At 45.7% G+C, this 18,837-nt stretch overlaps 1 protein-coding gene across 7 annotated transcripts in view; it reads left to right on the forward strand.

The window, feature by feature from the left end:
• The window catches only part of ANKDD1A (ankyrin repeat and death domain containing 1A), a 43,639-nt gene that overhangs the window by 14,539 nt on the left and 10,263 nt on the right, over positions 1 to 18,837 (forward strand). For 3 of the 7 annotated variants that reach the window (XM_019630410.1, XM_019630412.1, XM_019630415.1), the window contains 9 exons: positions 877 to 981; positions 1,694 to 1,792; positions 5,195 to 5,293; positions 5,850 to 5,948; positions 8,130 to 8,228; positions 12,971 to 13,069; positions 14,211 to 14,309; positions 15,329 to 15,424; positions 17,567 to 17,771. In XM_019630410.1, coding sequence (XP_019485955.1) covers positions 877 to 981; positions 1,694 to 1,792; positions 5,195 to 5,293; positions 5,850 to 5,948; positions 8,130 to 8,228; positions 12,971 to 13,069; positions 14,211 to 14,309; positions 15,329 to 15,424; positions 17,567 to 17,771 — 1,000 coding nt within the window. Of the gene's footprint in view, positions 1 to 876; positions 982 to 1,693; positions 1,793 to 5,194; positions 5,294 to 5,849; positions 5,949 to 8,129; positions 8,229 to 12,970; positions 13,070 to 14,210; positions 14,310 to 15,328; positions 15,425 to 16,614; positions 16,739 to 17,566; positions 17,772 to 17,941; positions 18,123 to 18,837 lie in introns of those variants that run through there. The other 4 variants (XR_002122530.1, XM_019630413.1, XM_019630411.1 and 1 more) reach the window with 4 other exon arrangements.

Below are 18,837 nucleotides of genomic sequence, written 5' to 3' on the forward strand. Positions count from 1 at the left end.
TTGGGGAAGGGGAACAGTGTTGGGGAATTGGGGAAGGGGAACAGCCAAGTTGTTGTCCTTCAATCTTAGTTGTGGAGGGCACAGCTAGCTCAGCTCTAAGTCCAGTCGCCATTTGGCCGCCTGTTGGCAGCTCACGGCTGCTCAACTGTGCCGTGTTCAATCTTAGTTGCTGGTGGGCATAGCCCACCATCCCATGTGGTAGTCGAACCAGAAACCTTGTTGTTAGGAGCACGTGCTCTCACCAGCTGAACCATCCTGCCACCTGTTGGCAGCTCAGCTCGGGCACAGCTCACTGGCCCATGTGGGAATCAAACTGGTGACCCTGTTGCTCAGAGCTCACACTCTTAACCAACTGAGCCACTCAGCCAGTCCCTGTGGCCCCTTTTCCATCCATAGTTGTTTAATTTATTATTGATGAGTTTTAGAGTTATTTATAAATTTTGGATGCATTTAAAAATAAATTACAGACACCAGTGTACTTCCCTGTAAATACTTCAGTATGCATATCATTAACTAGGGTTCAATTTCTTTACATACAATGAAGTACACAAATCTTAAATTTATGATGTTTGAGATTTGACAAATGCTACTCCTGTGTAACCCAAACTGCTGTCAAGGTGTAAAACATTGTTCTGTTGATTTTTATGATCACTGATGGCTGCAATCTATTTGAAAAACAGTGCTCCAAACAACCTAGCTGTAATGCAAGGCCCGGGTAGAGGCTTTGGGCTGTAAACATAGGATTTGCAAACCTCCCTCACTTAAATGTTGCTTCTGGGGCCACAAGACCTCCTTCTTCACCATTTGGGAGACAACCAGTGTCTGAGAAGAGCCTCCCTACACAGACTGCAAGGACCACCCTGGGCTTGTTTCCAGGATGGCCTGACCTTACTGCACTGCGCAGCCCAGAAAGGCCACGTGCTGATGCTGGCGTTCATAATGGAAGACCTGGAGGACGTGGCCCTGGATCATGCTGACAAGGTAAGAGTGGTGTCAAGGCTGTTTTCTCTTTCCTTTGGACCTGGAGCTCTTGGGGCCACTCCTGCCCATTCATTGAGTGCATCCTTTGAGCTATGGGTAATGCAGATTGGACCCCACCTCAGGGAGCTACTGGCCTAGAAGGGGCATTAGGGTACAAATGAGCGAGACAGAATGTGGCCAGTTCCCTCAGAGAGGCTCTGAAAAGGACTAGACAGGTTACAGAAGGGAGTCACTGCTTTCTGCTTCCTGGAGGAGGTGGCATTTAGTGAATGAACTGGATTTTGTCGGTAAGATTGGAAAGTGTGTGTGTGGGGGGGGCATTCCAGATGGAGGAGAGAACATCGCTAGAGCTTTAGAGGTAGAAAAGGCCCATTGTGTATGAGTTCAGATGGATCAGCCTTGGGAGTAAGGGCCAGAGGGGTTGTTGGGGCCCCTCACGGAGATCTCTACCTCCAGCCTCAGTACTCTGTCCCTTATTCAGTAGGCAGCAGGGAGCCCAGGATGATTTTAGGGGGGGAGGGCCCCTCTCTCCTCCCTCTCCCAGTGGGGTCTTGTTAGGAAGTTGGATCTGGACTTTCCAGACAGGGTATGTGGGGTAAGGGGTGGAGAAAGTATCTGGGGCAGGAGAGGCCACCGCAAGCCCCGAGTGGTTGGGGAAACAGAGGCCAGATGGGCAGGACATGGGAGGTTCACTCTTTTCCTCCCCTGTCAGCTGGGAAGGACAGCATTTCACCGGGCAGCTGAGCACGGGCAGCTGGATGCTCTGGACTTCCTTGTGGGCTCTGGCTGCGACCACAGTGTCAAAGACAAGGTACTGTGATTGAGGGTCCCAGGGGAGGACCAGGCTCTCTGGGCTCCTGACTGGGATGGGCACTGGCAGCTCACCTGTGCCTACTTCTGACTCCAACATACATGTTAGAAGGGCATGCAGCCCAAGACCAGAGTGATTGATGTTCATTAAGCAGGCATTTTTGAGCACACATTATGGGCCAGTCCTGTGCTACAATGAGAAGCACAAAGATGCCCAAGACATAGTTTCTTACTCAAGGAACTCAATGCCACAGTCCTAGTAAACAATTATAATCCAATGTGGGGAGTCAGGATGGCAAATCCGATTGGTTGGAGTGGGTTTGAGTGGATTGTGATTCCACTGGGGACGTCAGTTGTTGGGGCACCGTGTGGGAAGAGTTAGGAGGATGGTAGCCACACACCTGTGGTTGTTTGCTTTCCTCATGATTTAGTAATCTACTATGGTTATGGCAAAAGTAGGGTAAGCGTGCTGAGGAGGGAGCACTTCATTCAGGGTGGATTTTGCCAATCTGAGAAGGGGTGAGGGATGGGGACTGAAAGGGACTACCCTGCAAATGACCATTGCGAATCATTAGGCAAATATGTTGCAGCAAATTCTAAACAATGCTTCCAACAAAGGGACTAACTCCATTTTTAATCTTCTGCTTAAGGTGTTTGGTTAGAAAAGAAAGAGTCCTGCTTCTAAGCTAGTGACAAAGCGCTCCCAGACAAATGCACTGCAGGATCTTAGAACTAGAAGGCACCTTCATCAAGGGCCAGTTCAACCTTCTCACTTTACAGATGTGGAAACTGAGGACCAGAGAAGGGGATACTTTAGAGGTCACAGAGCAAGATAAAGGTCAAGCTGGGTTTGGAACCAGCACCCTGAAGCCGACCCCTGTGCTACTCCCTACCACCAGGCTGCCTCTTGGGGCACTGAGCTCTTAGGTCTGTAATGAATCCATCTGTCCATGTTCATCCGTCTGTCCATATTCACCCTTTAGGGATGAAAAGACTGAGTTGGATCCTGAGAATCAGATCAGGCTGATTTCCTTCATTATGGAAACATAGCTGTCTCTGGAGATGACCTTGCTCTGTGCCAGGAACTGAGAGTACAGAGAGGGATAAAGGACAGACAGTCTTTGCCAGGACACATCTACTCAGGAGGCAAAAACGATTGTACTCAGGGCCCCAGGAGAGCAGGAGTACCAAAAGCAGAAAACAAGAAAATTCCAGCTTTGATTAACTTACCCAGAATCTTGCAATGAGAAATTCTAGAACGAAGCGGTTAAAACTCTATGCCCCTGTTAAGTTTTGTATATTCAGATGAGGAGTATTTTCATTTTGAATTTCATCCGGGGAAGGTGCACAGTAAGCTTTGCAAGGCTTTGGGCCACTTAAGGTCTGACTCCTGCTAGGACCCCATGGCCTGCATAGGGGCAGAGACCTGTCGGAACTGATGACAACACATGCCATGCCATAGGTGCTGTAATGTTAAGTAGGCTTTGAGAGCCCAGAGAAAGTGATTAATTCCACTGGGAACATCGAGGAGTTGCTGACAGGGCCTCACAGAGGTGGAGAGGCTGGACATCCCCACAGGTGGAAGGCAGGGGCACTGGGCCTGAGGCCAAGCCCTCCTACCCCCAGGTTCTCTTGCCTCTGAGCCCCCTGCCCTGTCCATCCCTGTTAGGGGGTCTGTGCTATCTGCAGCTTTAAAGGGCAGGATGTGGGTATTTATAACCCAGGAGGAAGATGAAAGCCCTCTAGCTGGGGCGCTTGTCAGGCCCCCCTCCATCACCCACTTCCTTTGCGTCTCTTTGAACACAGAGACCTCACGCTGTGACCGCGTTCCCCACAGCCTGATCCTTGCTTGCTACAGTGAGCAGACTAGGCCCTAGGCCACTGGGTGTACATCTGAGAAGAGGGTGGGAGAGGAGCGGAACAAAGCTGTTGAGGGAAATTTTAAAACTTAACTTTTATTTATTGATATAATATGATAGTCATCATAAAGGAAATGTAAATGTTTCATCTTTGATCCCAGAAGATAGCTGTTTTATGTATGTGTGGATCTATCATGGGGGAGGGTATGTTTTTAACTCTCAAGTACTGCTTTGGCTTTGGTATGTCTGTTCACATCCTCATCGGGCTCTTTAAAGTTCTGTGCCTAAATGTGAATGTCCTGATTCCTTCTTCAGGAAGGTACTGCCACAGGCCAGGGTGAGGAAAGAGTTTGAGTTAGGAGGTCCCCACGACTGGTTCAGCTAGATGTGTCCCAGGGGCCTTCTGGGTGTGATGAATGGCCCAAAGCCGGATCTTCTCTTCTTGATGCTCCTGTGGGTTCCTCAGGGGTCCCTGCCCTGGTCCTCCGCCTGTTACTCTTCTTTAGGGACATACCTTTTCTCTAGAGGGCCACTTCCAGCAGTCCTCCCCTTTGCTGGGGCTCCTTTACCCTTCAGGTGTTCTCTATAGTAAGATCCCTTCAAGGAAGACCCTTCAGCAGGGCCCTCTTCTAATACAAAGGACAGTGTACCTTTTGCACCGCCCCATGGAGCCACCTCTCTTGGATCTGTTACTGCCACCTCTGGCTCTCAAGTTCCAGGAGACACCCGTCAAGCTCTCCATCACATTATTTACTCATCGAATAAATATCAATTGAGTGTTTGCCGTGTGCCCCAGCCGCTATTCTAGGCACTTGGGGAAACTTCAGAGAGCAAAATAGAAATCCCTGCCCTGGAGTGTTTATGTTCTAACAATAGAGTCAGACAATAAATAATAGGCACGGTATACAAGTAAACTATAAAGTGTGTTAGACTAGCGGTGTTATGGGGAAAAAGGAAAAGTCGAGCAGGATAAGGGGGATCAGGAGGTCAGGGGTGAGAGTTCCAGTTTTCAAGTGTGTCAGGGCCAGCCACACTATTCAATGAGAAGCTAACGTCTTGAGCAAAGTCAAGGAGGCAAGTGATGGGGCTATGTGGCTGGCTGCGTGGGCACAGCCTGAGCATGGGAAAAGTCCTGGAGCAGTGGCCTTGAGCAGAGGGAAGGGATGCTGACCCAGGGTCTCCAGGAAGGGACCAGCTTTAGATAGGAACATAGAAAGTAGGGATTTTGTTTGATTGTTTAAGTAATGTGTACGCCTTGAAGTATAAGGAAAGAGAGGACAGGACTTGGCCCTGGAAAGTGGCCCCAGTTGCAGTTTTTGGCACAGTTCTCAGGGGGCAGGGTGGCAATGGCCCAGCATGCAGGGCTGCAGCTTGCAAGGGCCACTTGGCTTGTTACAGGGACTTGTGGACTTGCTCTGTGACCCTCGAGATGTCACTTCCCCTCTCTGGACCTCAGTTTCCGTGTCTATAAAGTAAGGGGTGGCTCCAGCAGGTCTCCAGAATCTGGGAGGGTCTGTGATTCTACCAGCCCCATCTGCCTGCAGGAGGGGAACACAGCCCTCCATCTGGCTGCTGGCCGGGGCCACCTGGCTGTGTTGCAACGACTCATGGACATCAGGCTGGACTTGGAGGAGCGGAATGTGGTGAGTCACTGCCTGGAGGATATAGAGATGCATGACACTCACTGCCTGCCTTCAAGGAACCCTCAGCCTGTTATGCAGCCTAGTTTTCGCTGGTAGAGGCCCTGAAACCAGGAGCTGAGGACATGTTCTTGGACAAGCAGCTCACCAGGAAAAACTAAGCAGCAGCACCAAAGTCCAGGCTTAATGGGGCACTAGGCGTGAGGGATTACCAAGAAGTCATACATAGGGTGTGTGCTCAAAGAAGGGAGAAGTCTCAGTGGCCAGAATGGTCCAGATGACTTCCTCAAGTAGGAGGAAATGGACAGACAGCAGGGGTGAGGTGGCCTGGAGGGCGAGGAGAACGTGAGCAGAGGTGTGGAGGAGGGGTCGAATGTACCACATGCCCCTCAAAATGAGAAAACCAGGTGCGGGACTTAAGGAACCACAAATAACCAGGTCATCATCCGGAGGGCAGTGGAGAGCTCCAGGAGCCCTGGATCCTAGCATGAGGGCATCCTCTCACCTCAGGTTCTGGCCTCAGCCTCCTCTGTCCTCATACCTCTTCCATGTGTTTCAGGAAGGTCTGACTGCCCTGCACGTGGCTGCTGAAGGGCTCCACCTCAACTGTGTGCAGCTCCTCCTGGGGGCTGGGAGCAACGTGAACGCCCTCACCCAGGTAGGCAGGCCTCCCCACAACTGACGTCTGTCTGCCTTGGCTACGGGGCTATAACCATGTCAACAGCAGCAGCCACAATGATTCCTGAACATGATGTGAACAGAGGCTGTGAGGCAGCAGGCCCAGGTTCTGGTCTTGGCTTCTCCGCTGCTGAGCCGTGTGATCTGGGCAAGTTACTTAACCTCTCTGAGCCTCGTTTCCCAGCTATAAAATGGGGATGATATAGACTTGCTTTTTTACATTACTGTAAGGATTTAATACCTAGCGCAGTGCCTGGGATATAATAGGAGCTCAACACCTGTTCGTGTCGTCTTATTGTTGGGCTCTGCATAGTTCACAAAACGCCATCATCTCTATTACTTCAGGAAAATGTGCCTCATTTTACAGATGAGGAAACTGAAGCTTAGAGAGGTTCAATGACTTCCCCAGGTCACAAGCTAGTAAGAAGCAAAGCTGAGTCTGAGAAACCGATTCTAACTCCGGAGCTCATGGAAGGTTTGCCCTGCTCAGCGTGGGGTGGTTCCCCAGTATGGGGCCCACCTGTGCACGGGCCACACCATCCCTCAGAGCTGTGGCCTGGTGTGACTCTGGGACGGCCCTCTTCTCTCTCTCATCATATTCCTTAAATTGGCTGTTAGAAATTCTCCCCTGTGTCCTGGAAGGGAGGGCTGTGGTCTTTCTTTAAGTAGAGAGTTGGTACTTGTGCTTTGCTTTTGATTTTTAGATCGATGACAAAATAATTTTTCTTTGCTGGTTGAATGGCTACAGGGTCTGGAATTCTCTGTTTGTTCTACATCTCAATAACAAGGCAAAAATGATATTGATAATAAATAATAAAATATAAATAGCAAAAATAGTTTTAAAACAGGAATTGAAATGGTGTGCTAAAATATTTATTTGGCACAAAAGAAAACACTCCAGGAGAAACAGTAGAACAAAAAAGATAGGAGATATATAGAAAATAAATAGCAAAATGTCAAACGCAAATTTAATAATAATATCAGTGTTAAATTCTCCTAAGTGTGAATAATGCTTTGTAAGCCACAAAACACTTAATTTACAGAACTCTCTTAGGAGGTATAGGAGCTTCTAGCCTAGAGGTATGGGGGTTGGGAGGGACGCCAAGGCCCAGAGAAGAAAAGCAATACAGCTGCCTCAGGGCACCCGGCTGTATCCTTCTGCTGTTGCTCTTTGGTTAGTTAGCAAGTCCCTTTCTCTATATCCAGCACAGTACTCAGTACTGGGAGGGTTTCCTAACAGTAACAGCGTAAGAGTTTATAGATTGGGGAGGTCACGTCCAGCTGGTGGTCATGTGTGGGGCTGGAGCTGCCCACTGCACTGGGCCTTGTGCTTCAGTCTTGGCTTGAGGTTTCTGGCAGAGGCAGCATTCCCTTCTGACACTCCCATCCCTCACAGTGTGATGGAGCAGGGTCTCCGAAAAGGGGGCAAACCCAAAGTTAATGTGTTTCTCATTGAGAGGTGGCCTGGTTCCCACCCACTCTGTGTGCTCACTCAGACAGGACTTCGGGAAGGTGACCAACTTGTCCCAGTTTGCTCCATGATGTCCCGGGTTTAAAATGGAAAGTCCTGCATCCCAGGGAACCCTCAGTCCTGGGCAACCTGGGACAGTTAGTCACCTAGTGGGGCCTGCCTGGCAGAGTGGGAGGTATCTTATGTGAGATCCTTATTGGGCCAGGGGTGGGTTCTAACTGAAGGAGAACACTTAGAAGGTCCATCTGGGAGGAAACCCTCGCTCTGGCCCCCCCAGGTCCTGCTGGGATACCCTGAGACCAGCTCCAGCTGGGCAGTGCATGCCAGGTAGGGTTTGCCCTATACTGGCAAATCTTATTTGTCCCCTTCTTTGAAAGCCACTCCTCAGAGTCTGTACTCTGCGTGTCTTTACCAGCTAAGGAATTATGCAGGCTTTGGCCTATGTTTTGGAGTTTGTGACAGGGGTTAAGGAAAAGCTGAGACCGTAACGAGCTCCTTTTACTAGTCACCAGGCCTGGGCAAGTCATTGCTTTCTCCAGCCTCCATTTTAATGGGATAATAGTCCTGGGGGTGGGGTGGGGGTGGTGAGGCCTGTTGTGAGACAAAAATGGAATAATGAATCCAACTGTGCTTTGTAAACCCACTGTGAGGGAACCTTAGGACAATGCAGTGATTCCTGTTTTCCTCTAGAAGGAGCAGAGCTGCCTCCACTATGCAACCCTCAGTGGCTCTGAGGACATGGCCCGGGCCCTCATCCATGCAGGAGGCTGCACCAACTTGGCCGATCATGTAAGTGTGGGAGCCTGGACTAAGGGGGTCCCCACTGCAAAGTCTCCCATGACTTCATTGGGGAGTTGGGGGCCAGGACCAGGGAAGCTGGCAGCACACAGGAGAGTCAAATAAGATTCTAATGGAACAGGGTTAGACACCAAGCTTGCATTTCTTCCTAAGTGAATTATCTGCTCGTGCTCTCCACTCTTATCCATTAGGTCTTAATAATGATCTCTTTATTATAGATCTAGCCTGTGGGTTGTTCACTCTTTTCCTCTTATGTTGTGGTCCACGCAATATACCATAGATGACAGTATAACCTTGTAGTTAAGACCTGGACTTTGGTGTCAGACACCCTGGCTTTGAGGCCTGGCTCTGCCACTCACAAACTGAATGACTTTGGGCAAGCAGCTTTGACCTCCCTGGGCCTCTGTTTCCTTATCTATAGGTACTATTATTATTCCTATTACATAAATGAGGAACTATCTTCTTAAATTAGAAAGAGGTCATTTCATATAGCTGAAATAAGTACTCTCGTTAAAATAATTTTAAGGACAGAGTAACACAATTCATTGGAATATAAAGGACAAAAAAGGCATCCTTAATCCCAATACCCTAGGAAAGCAATACTTTTCTTTATTGCCTCTCAGTTTCTCCTCATATGTACAGAAGTATCTCCAGCTGGAGTGAATCCAGGCTAAGACAGAATTCTGGAAAGGGGGATGCTTATTTGTTTTTTCCCCATCAAGACACCCGAATCTTGACTCCTGCCCAGTGGAGTCGACCCCTCCTAGGTGTCTAGTGTTGCTGCAGTTTTCCTAGTAGACATTTTTAGGGGCTGACCATGCCAGATGTGGTCCCATGTCCACATCACATTTTACCTAACAGTTCTTCAACTGTTGGATATTTAAGTTGGCTCTGACTGTGCCGCTATAAATAATGATTTCATGAACATCTTTATAGTCTATAACTTTTGATTTCTTTTGCATTATATGTAAATTCTCCAAACAGAATTTTTTAGGTTAGGTAATAAAAGCTTTTTTATGATTTTTGATGTACGTTGTTAAATTGCTTTCCAGAAAGGTCACACCACATAGCACCCAGTCAGTTATGAGTGACCTTTTGCCAATATTAGATATTATTTTAATCAATTTTATAGTTAAGGAATCCTTTATTATTGTTTTACTTTGAATCTCTTAAATTACTATTGACCCTGAATTTTTCCCTTTAATTCATTTTTCTAGTTTAAGTTCTGCTGTGAGTTATTTCTTCAGATTCTTTCTAAATTGGTGGGATTCTTGTTTGTCTTTTTGTTTTGTTTTGTTTTTAAGCTGAGCCATCCTGCTACCTGTTGGCAGCTCAGCGGCTGCTCAGCTCGGGCTGGACTTGAACTGCTGTTGCTCAGAGCTCAAACTCTTGAGCGAGCTCTTAACCAACTGAGCCACTCGCCCAGCCCCCTTGTTTGTCTTTTTAAGCAATTTTTAAGAGGTCATTATTCTTGGACCATCGCATGTATTGTTTGCTCTTACAATTTTTTGACATTCTGAGGATGTAAATTTTTATGTAATTAAAGGTATTCTTTTTTTTTTTTTTAAGATTTTTATTGGGGAATTGGGGGAAGGGGAACAGACAAGTTGCTGTCGTTTTGTTCTTCAGTCTAGTTGTGGAGGNTGGCACCATCATTGTGCTCTTCCCCGACAAGGCAGATCAGTTGCTGCCTTCTGGATGGCCGCTCATGGCGGCTGCTGGCCGCTCACGCTGGCTGCTGGCTGCTGGCTACACATGGTAGCCTATGGCAACCCACTGAAGCAGGGGCTTCAGCCTACGCTGTTGCTGGTGACTCACAGCAGCCCAGCTCCAGGTTGAGCTGTTGTTCAGTATCTTAGCTGTAGAGGGCAGTGTCACTGGCTCTCATATGTGGGATCAGAACTGGGGCCCTCTGGCATCCCAAGCCAGCTCTTAACCAACGACATGCCACTCGGCCGGCCCTAGGGTTCACTCTTAGTGTTGTACATTCTATGGGTTTGAATAAATACAGAAGGTGCCAAAAAAAATATATACACATTTTAAGAAAGGGAAAAACTATTAAAATTGTAATACTTAATATATACCGATAACAAAAGATGAATACAAGTCACATTCGACTTCTGCAACTACAAGAGGTGCTCAACGTGGTTACCATCAGCATCCAGACACTTCTGATTATGGCAAACTACTGAGCAATGCTGACCGAAGGGTCCACTTGTATACATTTTTTTGGGTACCCCCGGTATATATAATGACATGTATCCACCATTATAGTATCATACAGAATGTCTTCACTGCCCTAAAAATCCTGTTCTTTGACCATTCATCTTTACCCATCCCCCACCCAACCTCTGGCAACCACGATTTTTTTACTGTCTCCATAGTATTGCCTTTTCCAGAATGTCATATAGTTGGTTATACAGTATGTAGCCTTTTCAGATTGGCTTTTTTTTACTTAGTAATACGCATTTACGGCTCCTCCATGTCTTATCATGGCTTGATAGCTCATTTCTTTTTAGCGCTGAGTAATATTCCATTGTCTAGATGTACCACAGTTTATCCATTCATTTATTGAAGCACATCTTGGTTGATTCCAAGTTTTGGCAATTACGAATAAAGCTGCTATAAACATCTATGTGTGGGTTTTTGCGTGACATAAGTTTTCAACTCCTTTGGGTAAATACCAAGGAATATGACTGTTGGCTCACATGGTAATAGTATGTTTAGTTTTGTAAGAAACTGCCAAACTGTCTTCCAAAAGTGGCTACCATTTTATATTCCCAGCAGCAATGAATGAGAGCTTCTGTTGCTCCACATCCTCACCAGTGTTTGGTGCTGCCAGTGGCCTGGCTTTTAGCCATTCTAGTAGGTGTGTACAGCATGTGTTTTTATGGAGCACTTTTTTACTTTCTGTCACTACAGGATGTTCCAGACTTATCCTATGTATTTCCTGCCTCAATGCTAGAATCAGCCATTTCTTCAAGAAGTATTGGTACCTTTTATTGGAGAATTTACATATTGCTTTTTTCACATAACTATATCTTTAAGATCTTTCTATATAAGTATATGTACTTAAAAACATCCTCATTCTTTTAGCTGCCTAGTATTCCATTTCATGGATAGACCATAATTTATTAAATTGTCTCCTATATAAATGTGGGTTCTAATCTTTTGCTATTACAAACAACACTGCAACAAAAATCTCTACTTATTTCATTCCATATATGTGGAAGTATATCTGTAGAATAAATGTCTAGAAGTAGATTTGTTGGGTCAAAGGGAACATGCATTTGTACTTCTTGTATATATTTCCAAATTGCTGTCTGTATGGACTATATCAATATACAAGTTCGGACAATTAAGTTTGCGAACTTGTTGCAACGATGTTGCTAACCTTTTTTAATATCAGAGGAATTATTCATTATGAATTTGTACCAACTGAACAAACAGTTAACCAAGTTTGTCATTTGGAAGTGCTGAAAAGGCTGCATGAAAAAGTTAGATGACTTGAACTTTTCGCCAACAATTCATGGCTCTTGCATCACGACAATGCACCAGCTCACACGGCACTGTCTATGAGGGAGTTTTTAGCAGTAAACAAATAACTGTATTGAAACACCCTCCCCACTCACCTGATCTGGCCCCCAATGACTTCTTTCTTTACCCAAAGATAAAAGAAATATTGAAAGGAAGATGTTTTGATGACATTCAAGACATCAAGGATAATACGACGACAGCTCTGATGGCCATTCCAGAAAAAAAGTTTCAAAATTGTTTTGAAGGGTGGATTAGGCATTGGCATTGGTGCATAGCTTCCCAAGGGGACTACTTTGAAGGGGACCTTAGTGATATTCAGCAATGAGGTATGTAGCACTTTTTCTAGGATGAGTTCTAGAACTTAATTGTCTGACCCCATATAGTCACTCTAGGAATATAAGATGGTGCCTAACTCCCCACAGCTTTGTCAACACATTTAGCACAATTTTGGATTGTGCCAATCTGATGAATGTGAATTTGCATTCCTCTTAAGGGTCTCTGTTTACCCTTTTCTATCAAATGTCTGTTCATGTAGGCTTTGACCATTTTTCTCTTGGGTTATTTTTTTAAATTTTGTAATGATTTATAGGAATCTGTTGAAGGACACCTGGGTTGTTTCCAGATTAGGGATATTATAAATAAAGCTGTTATGAACATTCATGTACAGGTTTTTGTATGAACATAAATTTTCATTTCTCTGGGATAAGTGCCAAGAATGCAGTTGTTAGGTCCTATGGGAATTGCATATTTAGTTTTATAAATAACTCCAAAACTGTTTTCCAGAGTGGCTGTACCATTTTACATTAGTATGGTATATTTGTTACAATTGATGGACCAATGTCAATACATTATTATTAACTAAAATCCATACTTTTTTCAGATTCCTTAGTTTCAACCTAATGTCCTTTTCTGCTCCAGATGAAGAGTAGTGGAGAAGGGAAATGACTTGCCCAAAGTCACATAGTGAGTTCCTGGCATAGCAAAGTCTCAAACTTGGGTCTTCAGGTTCCTGCCCAAGGATCAGTTTTGGACCCCTGTGATTCAGGCTTTGGGGCTGTAAATGCCTCAAGCTACCCTCCAAACCCCAAAGCACTATCTTTACCTCTCCCTACTCCCATCCCCCAGCACCCACCTGTAGCTGGGCAGCCCTGGGAGGGACCCATCAGTTGATTCGTGTGTCTCCCTGTCCCCCCCAGCAGGGCGCCTCTCCAATTCACCTGGCTGTGAGACACAACTTCCCTGCCCTGGTCCAGCTCCTCATCAATGCCGGCAGTGACCTGGATGCCACCGACAATGTAAGTGGCTGCAGGAACCACTTGGGCCCCATGGGGCCTCTGGGCACCCTCCTGTCTGGCAGGGCGTGGCTCCAGTTGGCTGGCATGGCCTAGAGCTGAGGAATTGCTTTTTTAGCTTGTAAAAAGCTCTTTGAATGTTTGTTGAAGGTAACATAATTTCACTAACCATTCCACTATTTTGAACACGTTGGTTGTTTCCAAGTTTTTGCCATGATATATATATATATATATATATATATATATATAACACTGCAGTAAACATCTTCCTACATTTAACCTTTTCCTTTCATTGATTGATTTATTTTTTATTATCTATCTATCTATCTATTTATTGTGTTAGGGAAAAATTCCCAGGGCAGAGGGGACTGGGCAGTCTTGTATAATAACGAGAGGCCTCCAAGTCCTGAAGTTGTGATCTGCTGGGAACTTTTTAAAATCCTCTTCCCCACAACCCACCTTCCAACCACATAGTTCTCAGTGTCAGCACACACAACCACTAGGGGTGGAAAGCAATTTGGCAGGATACATCATATATCGTTAAAATGGTCAGTATTTGCATGTCTGAGAATCGAGCTTCAAGAAATATATTAATAGCTCATGTGCAAAGGTATTCATTGCAGTACTGTTTATCAGTCTTCAATTTGAAAATGACCCAAAACTTTAGTAACAATGAAATGGTTACTAAAAGTTACTAAGGTAGTTTATATATAGTACAGATAGACTACTATGGAGCTATTAAATATGGTGTTGATCAGGGTTTATACTATATGGAAAGTATTATGTTAGGTAGAAAAATAGATGCAAAATGTATATACAGGATGATAAATATGTAAAGCCATCAAACTAAGGACATTCTGCATTAAAGGAAAGACTAGAAGAGTGATACTGGGATCATTACAGAGGTTGACTTAGGTGGGCTAGCAAGTGGTATTTTTTTCTTTGTTCTTTCCACTGTTTTGTCCTCTGCTGAGTAAGTACTATGTTCATGATTAAACCCAGTTTATCTCCCCTCATAACCTCTTAGAGAAACTTTGTTAAGGCCCAGCTGGGAGTCTACCCACTTTGGTCGTGTTTTAATTTTGAGCCTCGGTTCACCCCTACATGCTTTTCTGCTACTCTGTCCCCTTGGCTTTTTCTGCAGAGGCAGCAGACACCTCTCCACCTTGCCGCGGAGCACGCCTGGCAGGACATAGCGGAGATACTCCTGGTCGAGGGGGTTAACTTAAACCTGAGAGATAAGGTACCTCTCTGCTCACAACCAGCCTCCCTTTCAAGCTTCCTCTTTTCCAGAGACCCTGATGCAAATGCCTCCTGCTCTCAGGGTGTCAAGGCCTCCCATCCCGTTATATATCAGCTCAAATGGAGCCTCCTCCAGCAAGCCTTCCTGCCCCTCCTCCACCAGCCCCTGCCTCCCCTGAGGGCCCTCAGCACTTGGCACCCCCTCTCTCCTGGTGTAGGCCTGTGATATGGTTGTCTTCAGTCTCTAAGCACTTTGAGTCACCTGATGGGGAGTGGAAGTGGAGAGAGGTGCAGCATGCCACCATGCCACACCCTCTCCATGTAGGACAGGTTGTGGGACGCTTCCCAGCTCCTTATACCTCTGAGGCGGCTAACTTCCTCAGGTGGCTGGACGTCCAGGACGAGTGAAGACTTGGGATGAGGCTGAGGAGGTCCCAGGCTCACAAGGGAAAGGGCGTTTGTACATGTGGCCCAGTAAGGCCAGCCCTTGGGATGGTGTGGGAAGGGGTGGGGGCAGACCAGGCCCTGAAGCTGGACCTGGAAGGGGTTCCCCTGCTTAGAGCTGGGCCCCATCTCCCCGCAGGTCCTTGGGGGGGTGATTGAGGCCAGCATTGTACAGGAAGCCTGGATCAAAGGGCTGGGAGCCTGAGGGAAGGCGGGCGAACACTACACAATGAGCCCAAGCCTCATCTCTGGGCTTTGGGTTTCATCTGAGAAATGGGGCTGGTAACAACTATTTCACAGGTGATGAAGAGTTATTCAGGGTGCGATTCATAAACTCTTAAAGGTTTCCTAAATTCTAAAGAAACACAGGAGTTGGTGGCTGGAATTATTATTATTACCTTATTCCACCTGTGACTTTTCCACCTCTCTCGTTGTACCCAGAAAGCCTGTCTGCTCCCCAGCGTAGACTGCTGGAAACGGTTTTCTTTGGGCAGCAGAGTTTGTAATCAGTGCTAGAGGCCACGCTACATCTCTCCTGTAGACAGTCCAACTGCCCTTTTTGCTTTTTACTTGCAGCAAGGAAAAACGGCCCTGGCAGTAGCCGCCCGCAGCAACCATGTCAGCCTGGTGGACATGATTATAAAAGCTGATCGTTTCTACAGATGGGAGAAGGTACTGAGACCCTGTGCTTGGTCCTTCCATGTTGGAGCGGCCTTGGCTTCAGGTGGAGCTGGCTTTTCCAATTCAGGGGCCCCTCAGTTTCCAAGGGGATGATAATTTCTGCCTTACCTACCACGAGGGTTGTTTGTAAGGATCTGGAGATGGGGGCGGTGGAGGGGCACCCAAACCACACTGAAACGAGGCTGACTGAGGTCCATGCCAGTGTGGAGAGACTACTGGACACTGCTGTCACTCTTGGTTGATGGATGAATGCGTGCACGCGTGGACAAAGAGATGGTCTATTGGTTCCAGCTCATTGCCATCTCCAGGCGATTGGAATTGCTACTTGGGATGTTGTATTCAGGTAACTTTCTGAGCCCAGAAGGAAAGTGTGTTGGGATTGATTACTGATGTCTGCTGTGGAATTGGGAAAGAAAAGTGGCTGATAGAATGCTATGCATTTACTATTCTAATTGTCAGCAGTGGGGGGCGGGGAGTGTTTTTGGTGTCTCAGGGTTGTTTTTATACACAGAAAATAATTTTTACATTTACTTCAGTTTTAAAAATTAATACTCAATATACTACAAATTTAAAAACGAATTTTCCTTAGACTTTTAAATTCATTTTATAAATCTTATTATTCTATTTATACAACCTAGTAAATTTTAACAGTCACTTTCAAGAAGCTTTTTGATTAGTGTTTGGTCCCGTGTTTAAACTTAGTTAATTAAACTACCATGAACATTTTAAACTGAACGAATAAATTCAATATGTTAGATTTTCATTTGAAGCACTTCAAATGCTTCCTAAATGCTTAAATTATCTTAGTAAATCCAATAAATGAAACCTATAAATAAAGCGAATTTCAAATATCTTACACTTTCTAATATTGTTTACAAACTTAGTAAACTTCTTTTTCACCTCTCAAATAAAAAAACCACTATTCCAAAGTCAGTTGATGGATAACAAATTTCAATAGACATCATAAGATGTTCTGTTTCACTGACATGCTAGATTCTCACAAACACTACAACCCCTTTGCAACAGAGGACTCCCAAATGTAACCCCAAGAGATTAATACCAAGCATTTGATGAAATGATTTATCTCTGAGATTAATTCTAAACCACTTCACTTTTTAAAAGTTCTCAATACTAAGGCAGAGGTGCAGTTAGAATCACACATTCCCTCTCCTTACCCCTAGACCAATTCAATCAGAATCTCTGGCCTGGGACCAAGCATCAGTAGTTCTTAAAGCTCCCAGGTGATTCCAATGTACAGATGTGGCTGAGAACACTGCCCTAAGGAAATGGTTTTCAATACTCCAGGTGAGCTAAATTCCCAGTTCATCACCTCACAGGTGACTGGCCAGATACTGTTGACCAAACTGTAACATGCAGACACCACTTTGGTGGCTTTTCTCACCATGAGCTTTTTAAACAACCAGAACTCTGCCTTTACTTCCTTTATTTAGGCTTTTCTGGGTTTAATTTATGCTATTACATAATTCTTTTGTAACCGCTCATATTTTTTTTTAAGTGGTGAAAGAACAGTTTATTAGAAGAGATAGTACACTTCAAAGAAATAGAAGCCGGCCGAGCAGTAGAGAATGGCTCAAGGGCCGTTATTAGAAGAGAAAGTACACTCCAAAGAGTTTGGAGCGGGCCGAGCCAAAGAAGGAGCTCAAAAGGCCTGTAACCTCTCATTTTATCACCTGCTTTGCTTAGAAAGAATTCTGTAACCCCACCCATCACTACTTGTTGGAATTCAGCAAGTCCAGTGCCTGGTTCTTGGCTTGCTTGGTTTTAGCTACAGCTGCTGAGTCATCCTCATGACACCTGTAATACAGAAACACAGATAAAAAGAGAGGAATTGGGAAGCCTCCCTGGAAGAAGTGGCATTTGGGTAGTCTTTTGACTGTGGCAATGGGGTTCAGGGGCAGGGAGGCAAGAAAAGGAATTCTGGATGGAGGAACAGTGTGAGCAGCTTGGGTTCCAGAGGTTAAGACAAAGAACAGAGGCAGAAACCAGAGTAGTGGACAGTAAGGCCCAGGTCCGTAATGATGCCAAGCCCAGTTCCCAGTCCAGGATCACCAGGGGGATCCTGGTAGGGATTTCCTTGAGAAGGCTGCTGCATTTTTGGGATCTGCTCCACAGGACCACCCCTCCTGCAGGGACCGCAGTGACCCCTCTGGGAAAAGCTTGACCTTTAAGCAGGACCATCGGCAGGAAACACAGCAGCTCCGCTCTGTGCTGTGGCGGCTGGCCTCCAAATACCTGCGACCCCACGAGTGGAAGAAGCTTGCGTATTGCTGGGAGTTCACCGAGGCCCACATCCATGCCATCGAGCAACAGTGGACAGGTACCACCTTGGCTTGGCACCTCAGAGCCACCAGTGGACGGAGGGGTCGGGGCACCTGAGGTGTGTTCAGTTTTCTGTGCTTCTAAGGAAAAAGCCTGTGTAACCCACAGCCCAGCCAAATGAAGCCACAAGTCGTTTGCAACACACCGAGTGCTTTTTCATTCCTCCAGGCCTTTGCACAGCTGTGTGCCCTCTGCCTTTCCCTCCCCGTTGACCTGTGAACTTCATTCTCATGAATCAGCTGGAGCCAATATGCATCATTCATACACAAAACTAAAGGCACTCCTGGTAAAAAGAAGAGGCGCTGCTGTCCCACTATTATTTAACATCTATTTGGAAAATTTGGCTCTGGTACTAAGGCATGAAACAGAAACAGAAATAAAGAGTACAAATATTGGAAAGGAAGAGAAAGATTTATTAATTTCAGATGCTATAATTATTTACACAGGAAGTCCAGAAGAATCAATTGAAAAACTCTTAGAATAAAATAATTCAATGCGGGCCGGCCGAGTGGCGCGTTGGTTAAGAGCTGGCTTGGGACGCCGGCTCGGAGCAGCAGGGCCCTGGTTCGGATCCCACATGAGGGCCAGTGACCTGCCCTCTACAGCGAAGATGGTGAACAACAGCTTGACCTGGAGCTGGGCTTCCGTGAGTCGCTGGCGACGGCGTAGGCTGCAGTGAGCTGCCAAGAGCCGCCGTGAGTGACCTATCTGCCTCACCTGGGAAGAGCGCAATGATGATACCAACATGGGCCACAACTAGACTGAAGAACAAAAGGACAGCAACTTGTCTGTTCCCCTTCCCCTGATTCCCCAATAAAATCTTTAAAAAAAACAAATAATAATAATAATTCAATGCAATGGCTAAGTATATGATAAAATATACAAACATCATGGTATTCGTATTATTAGTTAAACCATAAAAGAAGACTTGGGTAAGTGGAATGACATTTTGTATTCCCAGCTAGAAAAAAAAAAGTGTCATGTAGATATTGATTTTTCCCAAATTAGATTAAAACTTTGATCCAATTTTAATCAAATGAATATAGGTTTTTATTTATTTATTT

Source organism: Hipposideros armiger, unplaced genomic scaffold (assembly GCF_001890085.2).
Source record: "Hipposideros armiger isolate ML-2016 unplaced genomic scaffold, ASM189008v1 scaffold_910, whole genome shotgun sequence".
NCBI lineage: Eukaryota > Metazoa > Chordata > Mammalia > Chiroptera > Hipposideridae > Hipposideros > Hipposideros armiger.